This window comes from Malaclemys terrapin, chromosome 7 (assembly GCF_027887155.1).
Source record: "Malaclemys terrapin pileata isolate rMalTer1 chromosome 7, rMalTer1.hap1, whole genome shotgun sequence".
Classification (NCBI taxonomy): Eukaryota; Metazoa; Chordata; order Testudines; family Emydidae; genus Malaclemys; species Malaclemys terrapin.
The window spans coordinates 30,471,842-30,497,935 of NC_071511.1; the positions used below are offsets into that span (position 1 = coordinate 30,471,842).

General features: G+C 56.7%; 1 protein-coding gene across 3 annotated transcripts; it reads right to left on the bottom strand.

Moving 5' to 3' along the window:
• Window positions 1-12,821: 12,821 nt before the first annotated feature.
• Window positions 12,822-26,061, bottom strand: KCNK4 (potassium two pore domain channel subfamily K member 4). 3 transcript variants are annotated; one of them, XM_054034961.1, is made up of 7 exons: window positions 26,040-26,061; window positions 21,937-22,262; window positions 20,781-20,901; window positions 20,465-20,625; window positions 18,433-18,619; window positions 15,516-15,655; window positions 12,822-14,177 (listed from the first exon to the last, which is right to left on the bottom strand). In XM_054034961.1, coding segments are annotated over exons 1-7 (1,407 nt in total). In that variant the 5' UTR covers window positions 26,041-26,061; the 3' UTR covers window positions 12,822-13,706. The 3 variants fall into 3 exon arrangements, with proteins under 3 accessions (XP_053890936.1, XP_053890938.1, XP_053890937.1); XM_054034963.1 differs by lacking the exon at window positions 26,040-26,061 and adding an exon at window positions 24,670-24,835; XM_054034962.1 differs by lacking the exon at window positions 26,040-26,061 and adding an exon at window positions 24,016-24,098.
• Window positions 26,062-26,094: the final 33 nt, after the last annotated feature.

Genomic DNA, 26,094 nt, shown 5'->3' on the forward strand with positions numbered 1-26,094 from the left:
GCCCCTGAGGAAGACCCAGCTGTCACTCCCACCCCCAAGTCACATGGGACTCATTTACTCACCTCTGCCTGACATGGCCAAACAAATGGCCCTTCAGTAAGTGTCATTAGTATTAATTCCCCAGGGCAGATCCAACCAGCCCACTAGATGGCTGCAGGTTGGGATTGAGAGGCTGGAAGAGCTGGAAGTGGGGCAGGAGGCCAGGGCTGGGGTAGCAGAGGCCGTGGGTCAGGACTGAGGGTCACCGGCAGTGCTGGAGGAGAGCCCAGGCTGGGATAGCAGAGGGCTGTGGGTTGGGATTGAGGACCGGTGCTGCGTGTGTGTTGCAGCCACCCCTGCTAACCCAGCTGGCTCGGTTGGGGCTGGTTTAGTTGCAAACACAGGTGTGACCTGACTTCCCAGGCACTGGAAGGTTGCCTGGGGCCTTCCCAGACTCTTAGCGACTGACTGTACTGCTTGGAAATCCCCACCCCACTCTGCCTAGCCTACCCACTCAGCCCCCTGGGGCCATCACACTGGGTGCTGCTGCATAGACCCTGACCCAGATGGGGGCCCCGCATCACACCGGACACTGCACAGACACACAGCCCTGAAAAGCTTCCAGTCTACATAGACAAGGGGAAACTAAAGCACAGAAAGGAGAAGGGACTTGTGCAAGGTCAGTGGCAGAGCTAGGGATAGAACCCAGGAGTCCTGGTATGCCTTTTGTGCCTGTATGGGGCTCCTGGGTTGGCATAAGCAACCCTGACTCTGAGCAGGGACAGTCAGCTCATCACAAGGGGAAGGCAGGCACTGTCCCAGCCACATGGGGGAGTGGGAGGGGGGAGGTTCTCTTTGACCTTCAGCCTCCTCCACAACCTGCTAAACTGGTTTGGAAAGTCCCCAGAGCTTAGGGGAGTGGGGGGTGAGCAGCAGGTTAGAGCAGGGGGCTAAGAGTTAGGACTCCTGGGTTCTATCCCCAGCTCTGACTATGGTGTTTAGAGAACCCACTCCCCTCTCCTTGTCCTTGCCTATATGGCTCCTGGGAATCAGGACTCCTGGGTCCCTGTGTGTGTGTCAGGTCAGAGAACTCAGGACTAGTAATGCCCCCAGCTAGGACTGGGACATACTGGGCACAGGGGAGATGCCTTGGGGATCCCTGTGGCACCTACCCCAGGTGCAGGACAGGGCAGTGGGGGGGGGGTCACCTGGTGGGCAACTTCCTCGGGCCCAGTCAGGGCAGCTACAGCAAGTGAACTTATACATGTGCCCTGCCTAGGGAGAGCAACACCCACCCAGTTAAATGGAACATGATGCCCGAACAGGCCATGACTCCTCCTCCTTATTGGTTCAGGCCTTGCTCCTTCCTGCCCTCATGTCTTGGCTCTGTCCACCTTAGCCTCTGCACACCCCCCCGGGTCCTGGCCCCACCCTGTTCCCCTCTAGATACATCCTACCAAGGTAAAAAATGCCATCCTCATGGTGCTGGGAACTGTCACCTACCCACCACTCCCAAATCCAAGGGAAGGGGCCATTAACTCTGCCCCTGGGGGGTGAGGCAAACACCAGGTCATGAGGAAAAGGGTTCACAAAGAGGTTTGGGGGCTGGGTAGTCACTCTACACTGACTGGGAGAAGCATTTCCAACAATGTTGCCCTGCTCCTGACTAGATGTCGCTTCCGCCCAGAGCCAGAGATAGAACCTAGGAGTCCTGACTCCTCACTAGACAATGCTGCCTCTTACACCTACTACTGAGCCCCTCTACTCCTTGGGATCCATGTTCCCTCTGGGCTGGGGCTCCAGCAATTCCCCCCATGTATCTGGTGAAAGGTTTAGGGTATCATCTCTGACATCACAGGGGGCTGCCTGCTAACACTGTAACCAGGCAGGACAGGCATCCCTTTGACCAACATGACACCCTCCTGGTAACCAGTTAACGGTGTCCCTCCTGCTATCTAGGTAACCATCCCCACCCCCACCCCCCAGTAACTACAACAGTAGTCTCCTGTAACTAGGTAACAATCCCCTCTGTAACTAGGTAACCATTCTCTCCTCTCCCCAGTAATCAAGACCGCATCTTCCTGGTACCCGGGTAACTGTTCCTGTACCCCAGCTGGTGCCATCCTTGTCCCATGCTAGGAGCTGCCCAGAGACAGGAGTGGGTCAAATTCTGTGACATGTTTTCTCAGCTCTGATTCAGGGTCCTCCCAGGGACCCAGCACCTATCACAGCCACTGGTACATGGAACCAGGATCAATTCCCAACATTTCCCCTGCCATCACAACTCTACCACAAAAACCTTGTGCTGCTATTCATCCCCTGGTCAGTAGCTCCTCCCTCTTAGAGCAATGGTCAGGCCCTCTGCAAACCCAGGTAGGCATTGCTGTATTAGTTACACAATCCCCCAACCCTTCCCACTAGCCCATTAAATATAAAAGGAGTGGGAACCAGTTTTAATTAAGATGCTGGCACACGTGAACAGCAAAGCTCCAGGGTTAGCAGTGCCTGAGAATTTCACCGGCAAGCCCATCAATGCTTTCAGGAGCCTCAGATCAATGGGACATAGCTGCAGCGCATCTCCTGGTTGCTGTCACTTAAAGCAAGGTCCCAACACAAGGACCAGACTGCAGAGTAAGCAGAGACAGCATTAAAAGAACTGGAATTTTTCTGGCTGATAAGCTGATTTAGAAGGGCCCTAACACAGTTATCAGCCAGAGGAATCATAAAGGAAACATGCCTTATAACAAGAGACTCATGGAGCTTAATCTGTTTAGTAGAAGAAAGAGAAGGTTAAGAGGTGACTTGATCCCAATCTATAAGTACCTACACATGGGGAAAAAAGCCTTTAATAAGGGACTCTTCCATCTAGCAGCCAAAGGTCAAACACAAGCCAAGGGCTGGAAGTTGAAGCTAGACAAATTCAGACAGGAAATAATGCCCAATTTTTTAATAGTGAAGTAATTAACCATTGGAACAACTGACCGAGAATTGTGATGGATTCTCCATTGTTGGTGTCACTAGGCATCACCCTAGGCAGGGCCGGCTCCAGCCTTTGTGCCGCCCCAAGCAAAAAAAAAAAAAAAAAAAAAGCTGTGATCGGCGGCGGCAGTTCAGCGGCAGGTCCTTCGCTCCTAGAGGGAGCGAGGGACCTGCCGCCCCCGAATTGCCGCAGGTGCCGCCCCTCTCCCTTTTCCGCTCCAAGCACCTGCTTGTTAAGCTGGTGCCTGGAGCCGGCCCTGACCCTAGGTAACTCGGGGGGGGGGGTGGAAGACCATGAGAGTCGATGAAGCCCCCCGGCTCTAGGCCAAAGTGAACCAAAGCCCCTCCGTGTTAAACTTTACTAACCTCACAGGCCAGCAGCTGGAAAGTGGTAGTGATAAGGGGAACCTACATGCTTCTAGCTGAAGGACAAAATAACTTGCAGAAGGGAACATTGCGAACAAGCTACACAGCCAAGGTCATTTAATGTAACTGCTACAGGGGGAGGAGAGGAGGTAAGTAGGGAAGGAAGGGGGGAGGAAGGAAAGGATAAAAAGGGAAAAACTGCTTGTATCAGCGCGCTTGATTTGAGACATGCTGGTCTCCTAGTGCCTATTCAGAGCTCTTGAATAAACTTTGTCTGCTTCTCCACCCTGGTGTGTTCATTGGCGCGAAGCACACCGGGCAACAAAGCCCGCTGTTGCCCCCCTCGGGCCCTCTGTGCCCGCAATACCATCACTGGCAAATTTTAAATCAAGATGAGATGTTTTTTCTCTAAGATCTTTTCTAGTCCCAATGGGACTTAATCATGGCCATCCTATGGCCTGTTATGTAGTAGGTCAGACTAGATAATCATAGGGGTCCCTTATAATGTATGTGGATATTTTCTTAGTATCAGCTGTTTATTTACACTAGATGCACCAGTCCTGAAAGAGAGGTGGTTGCAAACCTCACAGGGGATGATCTCTTCTCTCAGGGATCTCAGACAGAAGACCAATGCCTGGGTCCCGGGGAAGTCTCCAGTTAGAGAGATAAAGGCAGGAAGCAAACTCTAGCTGCTTGCAACAGTGACGTCCCAAATGAATGACCATTACAAAACTAACAAGGAAGCAAATCTTCAGGACTGAGCACTGCTTGCAGTAAGACTGTTTAAACAGCATACCCTGCCATAGCAATGTTATCACAATATCGTTATCCTAGGGACCAAGCATGTTGGGCACTGCACAGACCCAAAACTGAGATCAGGGCCCTATCATCCTCAGAGATGCCTGCCATCTTAGCCCTGCCCAAGCCAGCTTTGCCAATGCCCCTCAGTCGTGACCTGCTCCCCTCCCAGACATATTTTTGCTGATTTTATGGGATAAGGGAGGTAGAGGAGATGATTCAAGGAGCAACAAACTCAGTTCACAGGTGACTCCTAAAATCTGCGCAAATTCTAGCCTCTGCAGAGGGCTTTATAATGGAATACGGATGTGAGAAAAGGGAGGGCCAGGGTTCCCCACAGGCTTAGGGGCTGCTCGCAGCCCTTCATCCCCACTCCCTAGAAGCCCCATTGCAATCCTTATGCCCCTAGCACAACTTGAATGCCCTTGTCTCTTGTCTCTGACCTGGGGGAAGCCCTGCCTGGTACAGGGAGCTGGGGGAGTGGGGTTGCTATTCTCACCTATGGCCAACAGGTGGCAGAGTTATGGTGAGTCGGTGGGGGTGTGTGGAGGGGACTGAGGATTTAAAAAATGCCTTGGAAACATGGCAATGTGGGTGCTAGGAAATGGCCTTGCGCCTGTAGCTTCTGCTCCACCATCCTAGCCCTTCCCCCCCAGCTGTTAGTGCCTCTCGGTCCTGACCCAGTCTCCTTGCCCCAGCTCTGCTAGCGCCCCTCAGTCCTGACCCACAGTGTCCCCTCACCCCCCTGACAACTAGACCTGCATTCCCCCTCCCTAGTATCCCAGCTCTCTAGCTCCCATGCAGCCCGCATGTATGTATGTGTGTGGAATTGACCCTGTTCATAACAGAGCCAGGGGAGGGAGTCTAGGATGCAGCTACCTCTGGGGTGGGGTTATTTATATAGGGACCGCGGTCCAAGGAGAACATCCCTTACCAAACACCTCCCCACCACCTGCAGCACAGCGACCCCCTCAACTCCCTAGAGCTGCCTTACAGCATTGGGGTTAGCACTGGCTGCCAGGGCGTGTCCCCTCCTGAGTTCCAAGCCCGCTCCCTGCAGCACAGCACCCCTCGTTCTGTTCTCAAGGAGGCAATGGGTCCGAGCAAAGGAGATAAGATCCATTTTAATGTTGTCTACAAAGTTCCAAATCTCAGTGCATTCTGGGATGGGGGGGGTCAGGTGCTTGGGAGAGGGATGGGGTCATGCATTAGGGTGGTCAGAGGTCAGGCATTGGTGTGAGAGAGTGAAGTGCCAAGGTCAGGAATTGGGGGTGATGGGGTGGGGTGCGGACCCATCTGACCCAGTGCTCCTAGCCCCCAGCTGCTGCCTCAGTTGCTCCATGCGCTGCTCCATATGGTGAGTGAACGGGTGCCTTGCCCCCAGATGCCGCCGGTAATCTGTGAGGAAAATCCGGTGACCAACACTAGCTCATAGTCCCTCCTGCCCTAAGGCCCCAGCCAAAGGGAAGGAGGGGGGCACTGTAGGTGCAAGGGCTCCACCTAGTGGGCACAAGTAGCTGCATCACAGGCTCATCCCCTCCCTGCCCTGTGAGGAGTTAGCCCCCTGCTTGGAAGCCACCTTTCCTCCCCCCTCCCCAGTGTTTATGGCAAGCTTTATGTCATCCATGGGCCCGCTCTTTGCAGGGTTTCCCATCTATTGGATGGCATTGCACAGCACGTGCTGATTGGCCAAGGGACGGGGTCACGAGTCAGGGTCTTGGAATTGGGGGGAGGGTTGGACAGGCTTGGATTCTGGACAGTGTCACTCCACTGCACAGTGTTGTTGCATTACCACGTTGGGGGGGGAGGGGTCATGTGGTGTAACATTGTTAAGTCGCATTATGTTGCACCAGGGGGCTCACGCAGCGCAGTGTGGTTGTATTGTTTCACCCGGCGCAGCGTGGTTGCGTTGTGTCCCTTGGTGGGGGGTGGTTGCATGGTGTTGCTGGGGGTGTGTCACCCGCACAGGGAGGTCACAGGGTGCTGTATTGGGTTGCAGTGGGTGAGTCCCTTGGGCTGCCATGTTGCATGGTGTCACCCTGCTGCATTAGGTGCTGGCTGGGGTGGGATCCCATTCCCTGCTGAGCTGACACCCCCAACTTTACCTCCGTCCATCACCCCTGTCCCCCTCACCTTTCAGGGTCTCTGTTAAGATGGCCAGCACCTCCTCCTCCATCAGCCCCAGGAGGGGCAAGGGCACCTGCGATGGGACGGGGTGGCTTTACCACTGGAGGCTCTCAGGTCTGGGAGGGAGGCAGGGTCGGCTCCAGGCACCAGGCACCCAAGCACATGGTTGGGGTGGCACCTGATAAGGGGCGGCAGGGGGAGCGCGGCGCGGCATTCCGCGGGGGGGGCGCTCCGGCGGCGCGGCGCTGGGGGGGTGGGCTCCGGTTGCGCGGGGCTCGGCAAGGGGGCGGCGCGAGCGCGGCGCTGGAAGGGGGTTCCAGCGGTGCTCGGCGGGGGGTGGGGGCGGGCTCCGGCAGCGCTCGGCGGGGGGCGTCGCGGGGCTCGGCACTCGGGGGGGGTTCTGGCGGTGCTCGGCGGCGTGGCGCTCGGCTGGGGGTGGGGGCGGTGCGGCACTCGGCGGGGGGGCTGGGGGGCGGCGCTTTTTTTTGCTGCTTGGGGCAGCAAAAAAGCTAGAGCTGGCCCTGGAGGGAGGTATCCCCTCCTCCCTGGCCGTGGAGTGGGGGAGCTTAGTGTCCAGGAGGTGATTCCCTGCAGCCCTGACCCTCCCTGGGGGGATTTCTGAGCACTCATCCACATGATGAGAGCCTCAGTTCTCAGTGGTGCCCTGAGACTGGGGGAGGGCACTGTGAGGAGGTCCTTTCCCCATTGACATAGGACCCACGTGGGGCATTAGCCTTGTGTGTGTTCCCTGTGGGTGGGTAGAGGGAGCTCAGGGGATCATGAGAGATGCCTAGACTGGGGTTCCCCATGAGGACCCCAAACTGGAGCATCAGAGGTGATGGGGGACTGACTCAGGGGGAGGGAGCCCCATAAGAGGGCAGCAGGAGGGGCTGGGGTGATCAAGGCCGGAAGACAGGCCACCATGGGGGGTCAGGGAGATTGTGCGGGACACTCTAGGGGCTCAGGGTAGGGGTATTGAGAGGTAGTCAGAGGAGGCTGGGGGCAGGTGCACTAGTGGGTCAGGGCTCAGGTCAGATGGACGGGGGCTGGCAGGAGGCTCAGGTCTGGGCAGGGCGGGAGCATACCATCGGAAGGGGGAGAAGGGCCCCATAAACCATGGGGGGGGGCAGACTCACAGCTGCTTTGCAGTCCAGTTCGTGTTTCCTCAGCCGGTGCCTGTAAGATTGATTCTGGACCAGTGATGATGCGCAGAGAGCGTGAGATGGGAACAAACAGTGTCATGCACACCCTGACTGCCTGGAACCACCCAATGCCCCCTGCCACCCACCCCCACCTTGAACCCCACTGTGATTGCCTGGGACCACCCTATGCCCCCTGCTCCCCACATCCATCCAGCACCCCCACCCTGACTGTCTGGGACCATCCTACACCCCCTGCCGCCCACCCCCACCCTGCACTCCATCCTGACTGCCTGGGACCATCCAATGCCCCCCATCCTGTACCCAGCACCCCATCCTGACTGCCTGGGACCAACCAATGCCCCCTGCTCCCCACCCCCACCCTGCATCCACCCTGACTCCCTGAGACCACTCAATGCCCTGCCCCCACCCCTGCTCCCTAGCTATCCCGACCCTAGCTATCCTGGGCTTCCTCCCCAGCAGAGAAAGCTGAGAGGTGAAGGGCAAGAGGCCTGGGGGAGGGCCAGGCCAGGCTGTTCCCAGGCTCTCTGCGTTAAGCTTAGCTTCCCCATCCTACCAGGGGCTCTGTAATGCTGGATTCCAGTGGACTCACTGGCTTGCTTGGAGCAGATCCCCCCAGCCATGTCACTCCCAAGGAGCAAAGGCTCTGCCAGGAGTCTGAACTCGCTGGGACTGGCCGTGGAGCCTCAGAGGGTGCTGGAGCCCAGAGGCCCAGTCCTGGGCGCAGAGCCACTGGACTTGCCCTGGTGAAATGCTGAGCCCAGGGTCTGACAAATAATAGGGCTCCTCCCAAAGGGACGGTAAGAGTATCTACAGATCCGAGATGAAGGGGTCTGGCTGTACCCACCTGTGTTAGCTGGTCCACGTGGTAACCCCGCTGGTGTGCCAGTCTCCAGTGGCTGATGCGACTCCCTATGGTCCATACAGTGCTGCCCATGCCTGAGGGGGCAGAGTGACTGAGCTTGAGGTAGCCGGGGGGGAGGGGAGGGCTCAGTCTATAACCCCCACCCACCACAGATCCAAAAGCACACAGGTATCCCTCACCTGGTGCTGAGATGCAGCCACCTCTGGGGTGGAGAGCGGGGGCTGTTTACACGGGGATTCCTCCCCCCATGACTCACCTGAGAGGGTGGTGCGTGACTCCTGCTGGGCGAGATGGGCTGAGGTCTCTAAGGCTTCAGCAGCAGGCCCAGGTTCCTGGTGGGAGGAATCCCTTTAGAGCAATTGGGGGCAGCCCAGATGCCCCCTAACTCCATCCCCAGGCCTTCCCCTCCTCCTGTGGCTTTGCACCCATGGCATCTAAGAGGCCGCTTCCTTTCCCACCCCCTCCCCCACAGGCAGCCCCTTCCTTGGAGTTGAGGAGGGGAGTGTGCAGGGCAGATGCCCAGATCCCACTGACCCCCAGCCCTCCATCCCCCAGTCACTCCTACCTCCTGACAGGCACTGTCTGGTTCTTCTGGGTAATCATGGGGTGGAGGGGAGGTGCCCCTGGATGACCTGCGGTGGGAAGGGCATCCTGGTGAGAGGAGAGTATCCCCCGCCCCTCTCCAGATCAGATCAATGGGCCCGCCTGTCTTCCCCTCTCCCTGCCCAGGAGCAGACCTGTGGGCCCATCCAATCCGGTATCTCCCTCCCCCAGCTCCAGGCCAGACTGTGTTCCTATGGGGGGGGGGGGGGCTGACTGGAGCCCTGGAGTGGAAATTCCTTTAGCACGGAACAGCTAAAAGCTTCTGTGAGGGGGGTGGATTCCATTAGGGGCATGAGAGCAGAGTCCCCTGGGGGGCATGGAGATGGTGGGGGGATGGAATGGGGAAAGCAGCATCCCTGGGACAGGTAGGGAGCTGGGATGGAGAGGCTGCTGCTGCCCCACAGGCAGGGCCGGCTCCAGGGTTTTGGCTGCCCCAAGCGGCGCAAAAAAAAAAAAAAAAAAAGCCGCGATCGTGATCTGCGGCGGCAATTCGGCGGGAGGTCCTTCGCTCCGAGCAGGAGTGAGGGACCATCCACTGAATTGCCGCCGAATAGCTGGACGTGCCGCCCCTCTCCTGAGTGGCCACCCCAAGCACCTGCTTGGCCAGCTGGTGCCTGGAGCCGACCCTGCCCACAGGGCAGATCAACCCCCACCCAATGAGGCTGAGCTGTCTGCCCCCCTCCCCAAGGGTCCCTGACTCCTGGGCATGCCACAGTCTAGTTGTGACCCCCCTGACCCAGCCATGTCCCCCAGAGGACAATTTTCCCATGGATCCAGTGTTACATATTAACCCCCTTTCTCCAACTCTGTCCCTCTACCCCCAGTCACTAGAGGTGGAGAGGCCCAGATGCCAACCCCACCACTCCACTCTTACCCCTCAGCAGCGTCCATCATCTGTTCCCCTTGCTCCAGCGCTTTCTCCTGCAATAACAGAGTGGCTTAAAACAGACTCAGCTGCAACCCTTTCAGTTACACCCCAGAGAACCCCAGTCTCTGTTCCCCACTCTGCGGTGACACCTGCCAGCACTCCACATCGGTATTGGCAACATACAGGGATACCCAGTATTAGCCTGCTCCTAATATGGGGATGACATTGTAGAGGATTGGGCACCTCCGAGCCACTAACTAAGACCACTCGTCCCCCCTCCGCACACCCCAGTCCCATCCCCTACCTCCTGGGCAGTGCTGGGGTCAGGGGAGAGGCTCCACGCAGACCTGCAGAGAGAGGCAGGGCTTAGCAGGAGCATCACGGATTTACCGGCGTGCACTGTGCTGGCAAGCATGTCCAGGAATGCCCTGCGGGCGTGCCAGGCCATGGGGTTAGGGTGAGCACCCCTACTCCAGCAGGCCTAGGCAGGGTCCTGTGCTCTCCAGCGCCCCATGTGTCTCTGTATCTCCTCCTCCTTTCCCCTCCAGAGCCTCGCTCTCTGCCCCCTGGCCTGGGCAGCCAGATTCTTAATCCAGCAACCTAGGAATATAGGGCTGGAAGGAACCTTCTGGGCCACTGAGTCCGGGTCCTGCTCTTGCAGCCAACCTGTTACAGGATCCTGGTTGGAAACTTACCCAGCTCCATCCTCAGGCCGGTTGGGGTGTTTGCCCACCACTCCTCCTACTGGGAGGCTGCTCCAGACCATCCCTCCTCTGCTGGGCACAAACCTTCTTCTCACATTCAGCCTCAGTGGATTCCTGGCCAGGTTATCCCCCATTTGTTCTTACGCCAACATTCATCGCTCATAAACCCCACTGTGATCATCCAGTCTGACCTCTGGCATCACGGGCCATAGGACTGCCCTGAACTAATTCCCATTTGAACTAGGGCAAATCTGGACTTTGGTGGCCCTTTGCTAGACTGAAGATCCTTCTATTATCATGTCTGTTCTCCAAGCAGGTGCCTAGAGACTAGGAGCAAGTTACCTCTTCACCTTCTCTTGGTTAAATTACAGCAACTGAGTCCTGCAGTCTCTCTCTGTACAGCATTGTACCGATAAGGCATTATTACCTGACAGCTGCCCCTGAGCCTACATGGAAACATTCCTCCAGATTAAGGCAGGGTGTACATTTTAAATGGATTAACTATTCCTGATTAACTGCATATGTGGATGCTTTCGGGCCAGGAGCAGAGTGCCTTGTTCCAGATTAGTTTAATCTGGATTAGGATAATTTGGGCTAAGGCACTTGGGTGTCCACACATGGAGTTAGGAATCATTAATCAGGAATAGCTCCTGAGTAGACAAGACTTTGGTGCCCAGGTGCAGCCCTGCGGGGCTCCCAGGTTCGCTCCAGGGCTCTGTTCCTAGGGACAGTTCTTGTTGGTGCTTCCATCCCCAGCCAGAGAGAGCCGCAGCCATCCCGTCCCCCCTGCCCTGGAGGGGAAAGTAACCCTTTTTTGCCCATGGGATGGCAATCTCAAGGGCATGGGGAAACTGAGTCATACCTATTATTCTTACAAATATGGCAGCAATTCCCACATTTTCCACAGGATGATATCACACCCCCACCCTTGGTTTAGTCCAGTATCCTCCCCCACCCCAGCGAACCATGCAGCCCTGTACCCCATGCCTTTGGGGTCATATTCCCAGCATCCTCTGCTCTCACCATCTGCGCAATTCCATCTCGCCATCCAATTCCATTCCTGCCTTGCCCTGCAATGCACCAGGAAGTGATTAATGGGGTGCCTCTCTCTCACAGCTCCTTTGCTGGAAGGGGGTTATCCAGAGGACTGGAGCTCTCCCAGATGCCACTGCCACCCCTCTGTGAATTGGGGCCCAGCTCTCCCAGACACACTCCTTGAAATTGAGACCCAGAGCCCCTTCCTGAATGGGGACCTCATGCCCACAGATTCCTGCCCTTGAAACCAGGACCAGTGCTCCAGATGCACCCCCCCTTGAAATCAGGATCCAGTGACCCGACAGGCCCCCCGAACTGAGACATAGTGCCCCCACATGCCTTCTTTTCCCTGTTGCATCCTCCATTGCGCCCTCCCAACCAGACGGATTTTGGGGATGTCACCTCACATGTCCTGTTACCTGCTCTGTGTCTGGCTCATCTCCACTCTTCATGATGCACCAGGGAACTGGGTGAGCTCAGTGCCTGAGACGCCGGTGGAGGGGAAGTGTCAGAGCTAGCGGCCCCCACCCAATCCCCCCCTTTTAGCCCCCCCATGCCCTTGGTACCCAATCATGCCCACCCCAGTACTCCCATTGAGCCCCCACGTCCTTCATGCCCCTTGCAGCCCAGTCACCCCTCCTGACATCTGCCTATCCCTCCACACATCCCTGCTAACCCACCAAACCCAGCCACACACCTCTGCCCCCCATTTAGTCCTCCACTCCCCCTCTCATCAGACCCCCACCTACTTTGTGCCCCCCATCACCCTTCCAGTATGGGGCACAAAGAGAAGCTGGAGTTTGGGGGGGTTAGAGACCACAATGACCATGCACCCCCCCAAAAGGAAAGGATGGACTCACAGACACCCCACTCAGACCAGGACCCCGTGGTGCCCTGCAGTGATGCTATGGCGACAGGAGAACCCTGCTGGGCAACAGTCTCCAGGCCCCCACATCCCATCCCAGGGACTCTAGAATCCCTCACTGGCCCCCAGCAGAGCTGGGGGAGGAGGAGACTCACCCCCCAAGGTCCCCAATCCCCCACACCATGCCTTGCACAGGTCCCCTGGGGGTGGAGGACCCCTGGGACGGGTGACACCCCCCACTCTGCGGCCCCACCTCCATCATGCTCCACTTACTTCCACTCCCAGCTCCCCTTCTCCACTACCCCCCTACCCTGGTTCCTGTCCCCCATCAAACCCCCACAGCCCCTTGCCTCTGAACCCTGCTACACCTCTTCCATGCCCCCCCCTCCTGGGCTGGTGCCTCCTGAGCCCTCCCTCCCTGAGGCACTGTGCCAGCTACCCCCACCCTGGACAGACACACAGATGCAGTGTCTCTCATTCAGATTTTGGTTTAATCTGGAAAATAAAAAACAAAACAAAAAATTGTCCATCGAACAGAGTCAAACAGGCACCTTTGTGTGTGTGGATGGGGCGGGGAGGGGAGCAGTGACAGGACAGACAGACACACAGGGGGATCACTGGGTGGACACCCCCACTTCCTACACCACGGAGGGGGAGGGGAGGCAGCAGGGAACAGCATCGCCCCTTATTTGGCTCAATAAACTCCCCCTAGTTGATTTGGGAGGGGTCACCCCCCAGGAGTTTGGCGGTTCAGAATATCATTTGGCAGTTTGATCCCTCCCCCTTTTGGGGGGGTTAAGGACCCAGCCCGCAAGGCAAATGAGGCACAGATTTGGGGGGAGACAGGAGTGTCCCCCACGAGCTGCCCCCCAGACACTCCAGGGGAGGGGGATAGTCTCTGAGCTGGGGTGGTAGGTGTCTGTGTGCAGTGGGGTTCCCGGTATTGGAGGGGGTTTCCTAGTACCAAGAAGGGGATGGGAGCAAATCCCTTTTCTGGGTGTGGGTGGGGTCTGGTGCTGGGGAGGACAGTTGGCACCTTGAGGGGACCATGGAGGATGGTGTCTCTGTGCCAGGGGTGCTCAGCTGGTACCGGGGTGGGGGAGGCAGTCTCAGTGCTGGGTTGGCAGTTTGGCAGCAGGGGGGCAGTTGGCATCACAGGGGATGGGATGTCTCCATGCTGGGTGGCCCAGTTGGTACCATGAGGGATGGGAGGTCTGTGTTGGGGGGCCCCATTGGTACCATGGGGGACAGGTAGGCCCAGCTGACAGCCCGGGGGGCAGTCTCTATGCTGTTGGGGGCCCAGGTAGCACCATGCTGCAGGGGGGCAGTCTCCGTGCAGGGGTCACTCCACTCCCCTCTAGACCGCCTCGCCCTTGTGGCGAGTGCGGCTCAGCAGGTCCATGGGCAGGCCGGGGGGCTGGCCGTGGGTGTGGCGGGTACGGAGGCGGCGGAGTTGGCGGGGGCGCTTGGCCTGCAGCCCCCCTTCACTGGGCGCCTCGCTCTGGGTATCGGAGCTCTCATCGATGAAAGCCAGGTTCTCCCCCATGTAGTCTATAGGGCGCAGGACACCCCCCGCTGAGGCGGCCATGTTGCGGGCGTTGAGCTGCGCCACCTGCAGGGCGGTGCTGGGAGAGGAGAGCTCCGGGCGAGGCAAGGGAGGTGGTGGAGAAGGCGTGGCAGGTGGAAGCTCCGGGGGCATAGGGGAGGGTGGGTGTCCCTTCAGCGTCCCCACTTTCTGAAGCTTCTCAGGCAGCCCCATGCCCGTCACCCGCAGCTGGGCCGTCACATTCCCTGTCCAGCTGGCAGCCTGCGCGGTGAGGCCCCCCATCTGTAGGTTGAGAGGGGAATCAGGGACAGACAGGGAAATCTCCCACTGATCCCACCGCATACATCACTGAACCCCCCCACATCCCTCCACTGATTGCCTCAACATACACCCCAGCCCCCTCAGCCTGCAGGGTGAGACCCCCCCCACCATCTGTGGGGAGAGTGGGGGGTCAGGGAACCCATCCAAGCCCTTCCACTGACCCCCCTCCACTTCCACCCTGACCCCCACATACTTACTCCTCCCCACCCCATCCCTTCCCACTGACATGCCCCCTCTCCACATGAACCACTCCTCCCTTCCCCCACCCATCCACTCTGCTGGATTGGGGGGTGTCAGGCTGACCCCCCCCTCCACTCCCTCACCTATGGGCACGGCCTAGGGTCTGTGTACAGGATGTGGGGGAGGCTCTTTTGGATGGGGGTGCATGCTAGGGTGTGTGTGCAGGGTGGGTACATAGCCTTTGTGCACCAGGACAGCACCCGCCAGTGGGTGTATCTTGTGGGGGTGGTGTGGAGCAGTGACGGAGTCCACAGGGGGATGCAGGGGCGTGGGAGGGGTCAGATGGAGGGGTCGGTTGGGGGATGGGGAAGACCCATTTCAGCCCATGTGTGCCGGGTCAGCACCCCCAGCAAGTTGTCAATGTGGGGTCCTTTGAGGGGTTGGAAGGGGTGGTGGTTATGAAGGGGTCTGTAGTGGGGTACCAACCCTGGCATGTGTATGCTGGGACAGTACTCGCAGCCAGTTGGGGGTGCCGTGGGGGGGGTCATAGGGATGGGGTGGGGACACCATAGGGGGATGCAAAGTCTGTGGGAGGATGGCAAAGGGGTGTGGGAGGGCGGCAAAGGGGTGTGGGAGGGCAGGGGATAGTGGGAGTCTGTGGGGAGTTGGAGAGATGGGGTGGGGGACAGTGAGGGGGTTAGAGAGGTGAGGGGGATAGGAGGTCTGTGGGTGACAGGAGGAGAAAGTGGGGAGTCCATGGGGGGATGCAAAGGGGAGGCAGTAAGGGGGATGGAGGGGCAAGACAGTGTGGGGGCTCATAGGGGAAGCTGGAGGGGTGGGGGGCAGGAGGCAGTGGGGGTTCTGTGGGGGGCTTGGAGGGGCAGGATGATGGAAAGTAGGGGGGTTAGAGGAGTGGGGGGCAGAGGAGCACAGCAGAGGGGAGTCCGTCAGGGGTCCATGAGAGGATGCAAAAGGGGGCAGTGAGTGGGTCAGAGGGGCAGGGTAGTGGGGGTTCCGTGGGAGGGTAAGGGGCAGGATGGGTGGCAAGGAGGGGATCTGAGGGATGGGGGGAAGTGAAGGGATCAGAGAGGCAGGGTGGGGGAAGTGCGGGGTACCAACCTCGGCCCGTGTGCGACGGGACAACACCCGCAGCCAGTTGCCAATCATGGTGAGGATGGAGGCGAAGTAGGCCAGGCCCAGCAGGATCCAGAACCAGACCAGGGGCTTGTACCAGGGGTGCTTGTCCCCCATACCATCACCTGGGAGGGGAGATGCTGAGACACTGCCCCCGAAACACACAACCTCCTCGCTGCACCGGCTGTGCCTTCCCTGCCCCTCTCCCCCATCACTCCACTGCCCCCAATCCTCCTGCCAGCCCCTCTCCACTCGCTTCCCTCTGCCTCCTCCCTGTCCTCCTTTCCCTGTACCAGCCCCCCTGGCCACATAAGAATGGCCAATGGTCCATCTAGACCAGTATCTTGTCTTCTGACAATAGCCCATACCGGAGCTTCAGGGAGAGTATACAGAACAGGGCAATTTGGAGAGATCCACCTGTCTGCCCCTCCTGGCTTCTGGCAGTTGGAGGGTTAAGATCACCCTAAGCATGGGGTACATCCATCCTTGACCATCTTAGCCAATAGCCAGCGATGGACCTATTTTCCATGAACTTATCTAATTCTTTTTTGAACCCAGTTATACTTTTGGCCTTCACAACATCTCATGAGAGGTTGACTGTGCCTTGTGTGAAGAAGTATTTCCTCTTGTTTGTATTAAACTTGCTCCCCATTAATTTCAATCAGTGACCCCCTGGTTTTTGTATTGTGTGAAAGGGTAAATAAGACTTCTCTATTTTTCTACATCAGTCATGATTTTGTAGACCTCTATCATATCCCCCCCCTTGATTGTCTTTTTTCTAAGCTGAACAGTCCTAATATTTTTAGACTCTCCTCATATGGAAGTTATTCCATACCCTTGATCACTTCTGTTGTCCTTTTCTGAATGTTTTCCAGTTCCACTATATATCCTTTTTGAGATGGGGCAACCAGAACTGGATACAGGATTCAAGGTGTGGGCACATCATGGATTTATATAGCGGCATTATAATAATTTTCTGTCTTATTTTCTATCCTTCCTAGCATTTTGTTACCCTTTCTGACAACTGCTGCACATTGAGCTGAAGTTTTCAGACTACCCACAATAACTCCAAGATCTCATTCTTGAGTGGCAACATCTAATTTAGACCTCATCATTTTGTATGTGTAGCTAGGATTATGTTTCCCAGTGTGCATTACTTTGCACTTACCAACGCTGAATTTCATCTCCCATTGTCTTGCCCACTCATGCAGTTTCGTGAGATCCCTTTGTAACTCTTCACAGTCTGCTTTACACTCAACTATCTTAAGTAATTTTTTATCATTTGCAAACTTTACCATTTCACTGTTCACTCCCCTTTTCCAGATCATTAGTAAATATGTTGAACCGCACAAGTCCCAGTCCCTCGGGGGACCCCGATATTTACCTCTCTCCATTCTGAAAACTGACCATTTATTCCTACCCTTTGTTTCCTATCTTTAAACCAGTTACTGATCCACGAGAGAGCCTTTTTTCTAATCCCATGACTACTTTTTTCTTAAGAGCCTTTAGTGAGAGACTTTGTCAAAGGCTTTCTGAAAATCCAAGTACACTATATCGACTAGATCACCCTTATCCACATGCTTGTTGACCCCCTCAAAGAATTCTTGAGTCATGAGCCACAACTTCCCTTTACAAAAGCTGTGTTGACTCTTCTCCAACAAAGTGTGTTTATCAGTGTTAACTGATAATTCTGTTTTTTTTACTATAGTTTCTACCAATTTGCCCAATACTGAAGTTAGGCTAACTGGCCTGTAATTGCCAGGATCCCCTCTGGAGCCTTTTTTAAAAAATCGGCATTACATTAAGCTATCCTCCAGCCATCTGGCACAGAGGCTTGTTTCAGTGACGGATTACGTACCACAGTTAGTAGTTCTGCCATTTCATGTTTGAGTTCCTCCAGAACTCTTGGGTGATACCAGCTGGTCCTGGTGACTTATTACGGTTTCATTTACCAATGTGTTCTAAAATCTCTTCCACTGACACATCTGTGTAATAGTACTTCAGATGTGTCACCCAAAAAGAATAGCTCTGATGGGGGTATCTCCCCCACATCCTCTGGAGTGAAGACTGATGCAAAGAATCCTTTTAGCGTCTCTGCAATGGCCTTGTCTTCCTTGAGTGCTCCTTTAACACCTTTGTGGTCTGGCCCCACTGCCTGTCTGACATGCTTCCTGCTTCTGATGTACTTAAAAAAAATTCTTAGTTTTTGCGTCTTTAGCAAGTTGCTTCTCAAGTTCTTTCTTGGCCTGTCTTATTACACTTGGACCCTTAACCAGCCTGAGTTTGTTGGAACTCATTGGAATTTGATTTCCAAAGTTTAAAGGGTGCTTTTTTGCTTCTAACAGCCTCCAATATTCTGCTGTTGAGCTATGGTGGTATTCTTTTGGTCCTCGTATTGTCTTTTCTGATTTGGGGTATACATTCACTATGATCCTGTATTATGGCGTTTTTAAATAGTTTCCGCTGCTTGCAGGCATTTTACCCTTGTGACAGCTCCTTTTAATTTCCATCTAACAAGTGTCCTCATTTTGTGTAGTTCCCCTTTTTAAAGTTAAATTTTACTGTAGTGGGATTTTTTGTGTGTGTATTATCTCCCTACAGAGATGCTAAATTTAATTACATTATGGTCCCTATTACTGAGCAGTCCTGCTATAATTAGCTCTTGGACTACATCCTCTGCTCCACTTAGGACATCACACCTCACCACCCACCTTCCCTGTCATCTGCGACTCACACCTCCCACAGTGGGACCCACCAGGGGCTCTCTCACACTAACCCTCCCACACACACTAGGCTGCTCCCCGCTCCCCTTTCCTTGTCCCCCATGAAGCCCAGCTTCCACTGAGTCCCCCCTCCTGCCCACCACCAACAGCCTCCCCCATGTAGATCCTCCCATGCCTACCTGCCACATAGTCCCCGAAGCCGATGGTAGTCAGCGTGATGACCACAAAGTAGACAGATTCCAGCAGGGTCCAGCCCTCCACTCGCTGGAACACAATGGTGGGGATGGTGACGAAAAGGATGCAGCCAATGAGGATGAAGAGCAGGGCGGAGAGAACCCGCACAATGGTGGGACTCACCTGCCATTTCTGGGAGGGAGGAGACATCATCAGGGGAGGACCAGGGGAAAGCCCCCTCCCCACAGACTGTGCCAGCCCCCCCCCCACGCACACTCTGACCCCCGAGAGGGGAACCCCCACCACCACCACACACACCAACCCCTTTGCCCCTCACATACACTAATTCCTCCCAACACACATACACTCACTCCTTTGCCCCCCTCACACAGCCCCCTGGCAGTAGAGGTGCCACCTGGCCGAGTTTTGTACTGCTTTGCCAGGTAGAAGATTTTCTGTGCTGGGTTTTTTCACTTGAGACATGCCAAAGCACTCTACAATCCATGCCTTGTAGTTTGGACTGTGGCCCGTGTTAGGATGAGGTAAGAAAAATGATAAAAGACATCCACGCAGTGTGCAGCGGCAGTCAAAAAAGCAAACAGGATGTTAGGAATCATTAAAAAAGGGATAGAGACTAAGATAGAGAATATCTTATAAATATAAATCCATGGTATGCCCACATCTTGAATACTGCGTACAGATGTGGTCTCCTCATCTCAAAAAAGATATACTGGTATTAGAAAAGGTTTAGAGAAGGGCAACGAAAATGATTAGGGGTTTGGAATGGGTCCCATACGAGGAGAGATTAAAGAGGCTAGGACTCTTTGTCTTGGAAAAGAGGAGACTAAGGGGGGATATGATAGAGGTCTATAAAATCATGAGTGGTGCAGAGAAAGTGAATAAGGAAAAGTTATTTACTTGTTCCCATAATATAAGAACTAGGGGTCACCAAATGAAATTAATGGGCAGCAGGTTTAAAACAAATAAAAGGAAGTTCTTCTTCACACAGCACACAGTCAACCTATGGAACTCCTTGCCTGAGGAGGTTGTGAAGGCTAGGATTATAACAGGGTTTAAAAGAGAACTAGATAAATTCATGGAAGTTAAGTCCATTAATGACTATTAGCCAGGATGGGTAAGGAATGGTGTCCCTAGCCTCTGTTTGTCAGAGGGTGGAGATGGATGGCAGGAGAGAGATCACTTGATCATTACCTGTTAGGTTCACTCCCTCTGGGGCACCTGGCATTGGCCACTGTCGGTAGGATACTGGGCTGGATGGACCTTTGGTCTGACCCAGTATGGCCATTCTTATGTTCTTATGTAAAATAACATAAAAATATACAGATTGCGTGGGGGTTGTTTGTCTGTTTTGTAAAACGGTTCTCTAATGCATTCTAGTAATACCTATAATGGGCACTAGGATCCTTTTTCTTAACGGGGGGCGTGGCTAGTGGCCGGGTTCTGGTGGTGGTGTGACCAGTGGACCGCATTTTGTTGTTGGTTGATGGGGTGACAGCCAGGGGCTGTGATTTGTTAGGTGGCAGGGTGGCCAGAGGCTGGGTTTTCTGCACCTTGGAGGTGGCCACCCTACTCAGGAGGGGAACTGTGCCACACAACTCTGGGGAAAGGACCCTCCCCCCACCTCCGGGAAGGGAATCCCTGGAACACACGGGGTGGGGGCAGAGAGTGTTCGGGGAGGAAACAGACTGGGGAGCCCCCGGGGACAGGAGCCCCAAACCAAGCTGGCCCCATAAATGGGAGAGATCTAGTGCGGGGGAGCAGAGCCAGGCTCCCGGTCCCACTATCTGACCCCTCCTCTGCAGCACCCCTGCTGTGCACAGAGCCCGGAGAGTGGGTGCAGGGGTATGTGGGGGGACTGCTGGGGGAGCACAGGAGGCTGGGAGACCAAGGAGGACAGTGGAAGCCACTGTAGCTGCTGGACATGAGGGGCTGGAGTGGGGGAAGCACTGACGACCCTGGAGCTGCTGGGTACATGGGCCCTGGCTCTGTGGGGACAGGGACTCAGAGGGCACTCACCAGGAAGATATCCTCCACCTTGCCGATGGCCTGGCGCAGCGAGAAGCCCAGGTGGTCGCCCACCCCAGCCAGCAGCATCCCGAAGAGCGGGATCCCAACCAGAGCGTAGAAGATGCAGAAGAGACGCCCCCCCTCTGTCTTGGGGGATGTGTTACCGAACCCTGGGGGGGGGAAGAGCATGGAGTCAGCAGGGAGGGGGCAGAATTGATGCCCCTTAATCCTGAACTGCAGCTCCCTGCTATCACAGTCCTGAGCAACCCCCAACCTCTGCCCTCAATCCCTACCCGCAGCAAACACACATCCCACGGGCCAGTACCGATGGTGGTGATGACGGTGCCAGCGAAGAAGAAGGCGCTGCCCATGTCCCAGTTGGTGCTGGTGCCATTGGTGCTGTTGGCTGTGGGGTCAGCACCGGCACCCATGGTGTCTCTGACATGCTGGGGGAGACGGGAAGGGGTTAATACTAGTGGTTTTGGGTTCCCCCCCATCATGCAGCTCCTGCTGTCCTCTCCCCACATCCTTACCCCCGAACTTGGCTTTCCCAGTACACATTTGCCAACCCTTTCCTGACTGCCCCATGGCTGTTGTCCCCAGACACCTGACTGCCCCCCACCCCACTTTCCCCTTCCTCTCCCCATCTCCCCCTGGAAACCCTCCATCAGCCTCACCCCACCCCATTGCCCCCCAAATCACCCCAACCTGCATCTCCTTCTGCCCCACCCCAATGACACCTGACCCCCCGACCCTTCCCATGCCTCCAGCACTGTCCTTCCCCATCTACCCCTTATAACCATCCCCTCCTGCCCCCCCATTGACAACTCTGATTTTGGCCAATCTCAGGAGTTTTCCAGCCTGGCCCAAGGGTGGGGGTGAAAAGCCCCTGTGATTGGCTGCCCTTCTCCCACTTTCTCCACCTTCTGGGAAGGACAGCCAATCAGGGCTGCTGCAGGAGGCAGGTGATGCTCTCCCTCCCTCACAAGAGATATCAGCTAGAGAAGTGGGGGCGGGGGGAGAGAAGGAGCAGGGGACAGGAGGGAAGTGGGGAGGAAAGGAGAAAGAGCCCAGCAGCTTAGGGCAGCCCTGCTCCCCTCTCCAGCCCTGCCCCTCCCAGACTGGGGGAGGGTGACAAGCCCCATGGAGCTGCAAGAGGAGGGGGGCAGATGTAGGAGGCCAGGGAGGGGATTAATTTCTGGACTGGGGGGGGGGACAGAATTAATTCATTAGGATTTTAGGAAAAGCTGGAGGCTCTGCACGATCCCTGAGTCAGCGAGAGCCTCTTTCTCTTTAGGAACTGGCAGCGCTGTAACTGAGGGGACTTTCAGTGGTGGCCATAGAACTTCCCATCACCCCCACCAATGCCTGCTCCCCCCCCCATGCCCCACTGCTGCTCCCCTCTTTCCCCCATCCACCCCACCCCGTCCCCATCCACGCCTCACACCTGCCCCCTCCATGCCCCTCTCCCACCATCTCACCAGGATGAGTGTGTCCAGCTCCTGGCTGGGCACGCAGCGGTATCTCTGCAGGAACTGCTCACGGGCAACCTGCAGTGCCTCCTGCTGGCGGCTCTCATGCGGCTGCTCCAGCAGGCGGAAGACGAAGGCGCCACTCACCAGGTAGACCAGCACCACGGTCAGCAGGGCCAGCACCGTAGCCCGTCGCATCACGCTGCCCTGCCCACTACGGGGTGTCTGCCCCACCCCTGCCGCACTCAGGATTGACTCCTTAGACGAGTAGCAGACAGGCAGTGCCCCATGGTTCTCAGCAGGGTGGGGGGCTGCAGAGGTCAGGGGGGAGCTCACTGCAGGCAGAAGATGGGGGTGAGTGTGGGAGAAGGCCACCCCAATACCACCCATACCCCAATAATCTCCAGTGCAGATATCCCCATCGCACCCTAATACCACCCACACCCCATCCCAATACACCCATAACCCAATAGTCCCCCATTACATCCAAATACCATCCATAGCCCCCCACCCTGATATGCCCCACCCATACCCCCACTGCATAGAGACCCCATTACACCCTAATACTACCCATAGCCCCCCATTGCAATAAGCCCCACCCATACCCCAATAGCCCCCGCTGTAGAGACCCCCATTACACTCCAATGCCACCCATAGCCCCCCACCCAATGCACCCCACCCATAACCCAATAGCCCCCACTGCAGAGACCCCATTGTACCCCAATACCACCCATAGCCCCCCCACTGCAATAAACCCCACATATACCCCAATAGCCCTCACTGCAGAGAGACCCCCCAATACTCCCCTTAGCCCCCTATTCTGATACGCCCTACCCATACCCCCATCCAATACGCCCCACCCATAATCCACTCACCCTCACTGCAGAGACAGCCCATTACATCCCAATACCACCCATAGCCCCCGACCCTGATACGCCCCACCCATACCCCAATACCTCCACTGCAGAGACCCCATTACACCCCTGATATCCCTATATACCCCATTCATACCCCCAATAACTCCCACTGCATAGAGACCCCCATTACACCTGATACCCAGATGGTCTCCCTCTGATATCCCCCACCCATACCCCAATCTCCACTGCATATAGACCCCCAGAGGTCCCACTCCAATACGCTCCACCCATAACCCCATAACTCCTACTGCTTAGAGATCCTCATAGTCCCTACCCTGATACACCCCATCCATACCTCCAATAACCCCGCTATGTAGAGACCCTCCAGTATACCCAATACCGCTCATAGCTTTCACCCTGATATGCTCCCTTTGCCCCCTCCAATAAACCCCCTTCTTAGAGAACCCCAACCCAATATGCCACACCCAGTAGCCCATAGTGCTCTGGGGCAGTGGCTCACTGGGGTGGGGGATGGGAGGAGTGTGGACAGATGCCTACCCCGCATAGTCCCTACTGCATAGAGACACCCATTACACCCACATATCCCCAATATCCCCTATACCCCCACCCCAGTACCCCATGCATAGGGGGCTTCGGGGGTAGCTCTCTGTGGGGAGGGGACACAGGCAGAGTCCAGAGAAAGACACCCTCCTTCAGCCAACTCCTCATATCCCCCACTGCACAGACATCCCTCTATGCCACCTCCCACCCCCAGTGCCATGTGGTGTTCCAGGGGGTGGCTGGGGGTAGCTCACTGCAGGGTGAGACCACTCCCACAGCACCACACCCATCTTCCTCCAACAACCTCCCCTACACAAAGACCCTCCATCCTCCACTTCCAAATGCCCATGGTGCTAGGCAGGGCAAGGTGAGAAGAGACACCCCTTTTTCCCACCTCCATAACATAGAGAAATCCCCGTTCCCCCCAATACCTATGCTACTCCGGGAAATGGGGTACCTCACTGCAGGGGGAGGGGTGGAGGAATATACCCCCTCCTTCCCCCCATTCCCAACCTGATACCCTCCCATCCCCCATCCCCTCTGCCGCCCCGTCCACCCCCGCTCTGCCTCAGCCCCCAGGGTGCCCATGGGGCGGGTAGGTTGCTCATTGCAAGGGGATGACAGGGAGTGGGAGCATCACGCGAGACCCCCCTGCCCCCCCCCTCCATACCTTATGGTGCTCGGCGGGAGGGCAGCGAGAAGGCGGGTTGGGAAGCTGCACTGACATCCCGGCCCTGCCCCCCTCCCCTTGGGATCCCCCCAGCGCCGCTCGGAGCCGGAACCTCAGCCCAGTGGGTCCCCCCCTCAGCCGACCCCGCTCCCCCACGGACAGACGGGGCGAGCCAAGGAGCTCCCGGGGGGGGGGGGGGGGCTCCGCCACCTCGCTGCCTCCCCCGGCCGGCCCCAGCTGGGCAGCAGCGCGCAGTGCGCACCCGGCGGGGCGGCCAGGGGCTGCGGTGGATGGAGCGGGGGGGCAATGAGACGGCGCCGGGGCTGCTGCCAGGAGATGCTGTAGCTGGAGGAGCCGAGCTTAAAGGGGCAGGAGCAGCCGGGTGTGTGCTCAGCTGCCCATGGGAGGTGGGGGGAAGGGCACCGGGGGGGAACCCCCATCCCGGACCACGGCCCCACAGGGAGCGGTTGTTAACGCCGGTGGGTCGGGTGGAGGGGTTAACCCCAATCCGAGGGATCCCAGATGGGGAGGGTCTTGGGGGAGTTAACCCCAGTCCCGGGGGCCCCACACGTAGGGGATACACTGTACAGCCCCCTTGCAGAGGGCGCGAGGGTCTCCCTCCCCCGCCCCCGGGGGAAAGGCTGCCCCACTCACCTGGCTGCCATGCAGAGCCAGACCCTACAGTAGCTGGGCTCCAGGGAGCGACGGAGGGGGGCTGAGTCTCCCGGCCCCTCCCAGTCGGGTGCGTGGGGGGGGATCTGCCTGGTGCACAGCTGGCTCTGTGCCAGCCCTCCCCCACCCAACCTGTCAGCCGGAGCCCAATTAACGGGAGCCTTTCAATTAGCTCTGCCCCGCCAGACTCTGGTGCCGCCACCGCAGGTTTGGCACTGCACAGGGGCCGCCAGCCAGCGTCCGTGCCCGGCCTGCCAGCCCGGCCTCTCCCAGCAGAGGGCTGCAGGGAGCGGAGCAGGAGCGCCAGCTACAGGGGGAGCTCCCAGCTACTCCAGTCCTGGCCTCTGCCAGTAGGGGGCGTTGTACACGGCCCTCTGTCGCCCCCTGTGGTGCGCACGCACACACACACTTGTCTCATACACAGGGTGAGGTTCGTTCTCTCCAGCATGGGGTGATAGACATACATGGTGCCTCTCTTACACCCACCGTGTCACACATTGTATCTCACACACATCCCTGTGTCTGTCTTATGCACAAACTATCTCACACACCCTATCACACACTGTAGCTTACACACTGTAACACCCCATCTCACACACATTCCCGTGTCTGTCGCTTGTACTTGGACTGTCTCACACAGCATCACACATTGTATCTCACACACACACTGTCCCACCCCATCTCCATGCCTGTCTCCCGTACATGGACTCTTTCACACACCACACTGTATCTCACACACAGTTTCACCCCATCTCACATGGATCCCTATGTCTATGTCTCATACACAAACTGTCTCACACAGCCTGTCACACACTGTAGCTCACACACTGTCCCACCTCATGTCACACGCATCCCCGTGTCTGTCTTTCGTACTTGGACTGTCTCACACAGCATCACACGTCGTATCTCACACACACACTGTTCCACCGCATCTCACACGCATCCCCATGTCTGTCTCCCGTATATGGACTCTCTCACACATTACATATTGTATCACACACACACTTGTACACCCTATCTCACACGCATCCCCATGTCTGTGTCTCATACACAAACTGTCTCACACACCCTGTCACACACTGTAGCTCACACAGTCACTCCCCATCTCACACACATCCCCGGCTGTCTGACATGTCACACACTATCTCACACACACAAACACACACGTCTCTCACACATTTGACACACTCCAGATAAAGCCACTGCCGCTCAGCCCAGTTGGTCCCCCAGCCCTCATCACCCTGCCCAGTGTGGGCAGTGGGGCACAGGGTTCCGGGGGAAGGGATGGATGGATGGAGTGGTACCCGCCCCAGCATCCCCCCTCCCCCTGTATCCCTGTATCACTCACTCACTCGCTAGCAGCAGCAGCAGCAGCAACGGCTCCTCCCTGCACTGGGATCTGGCAGA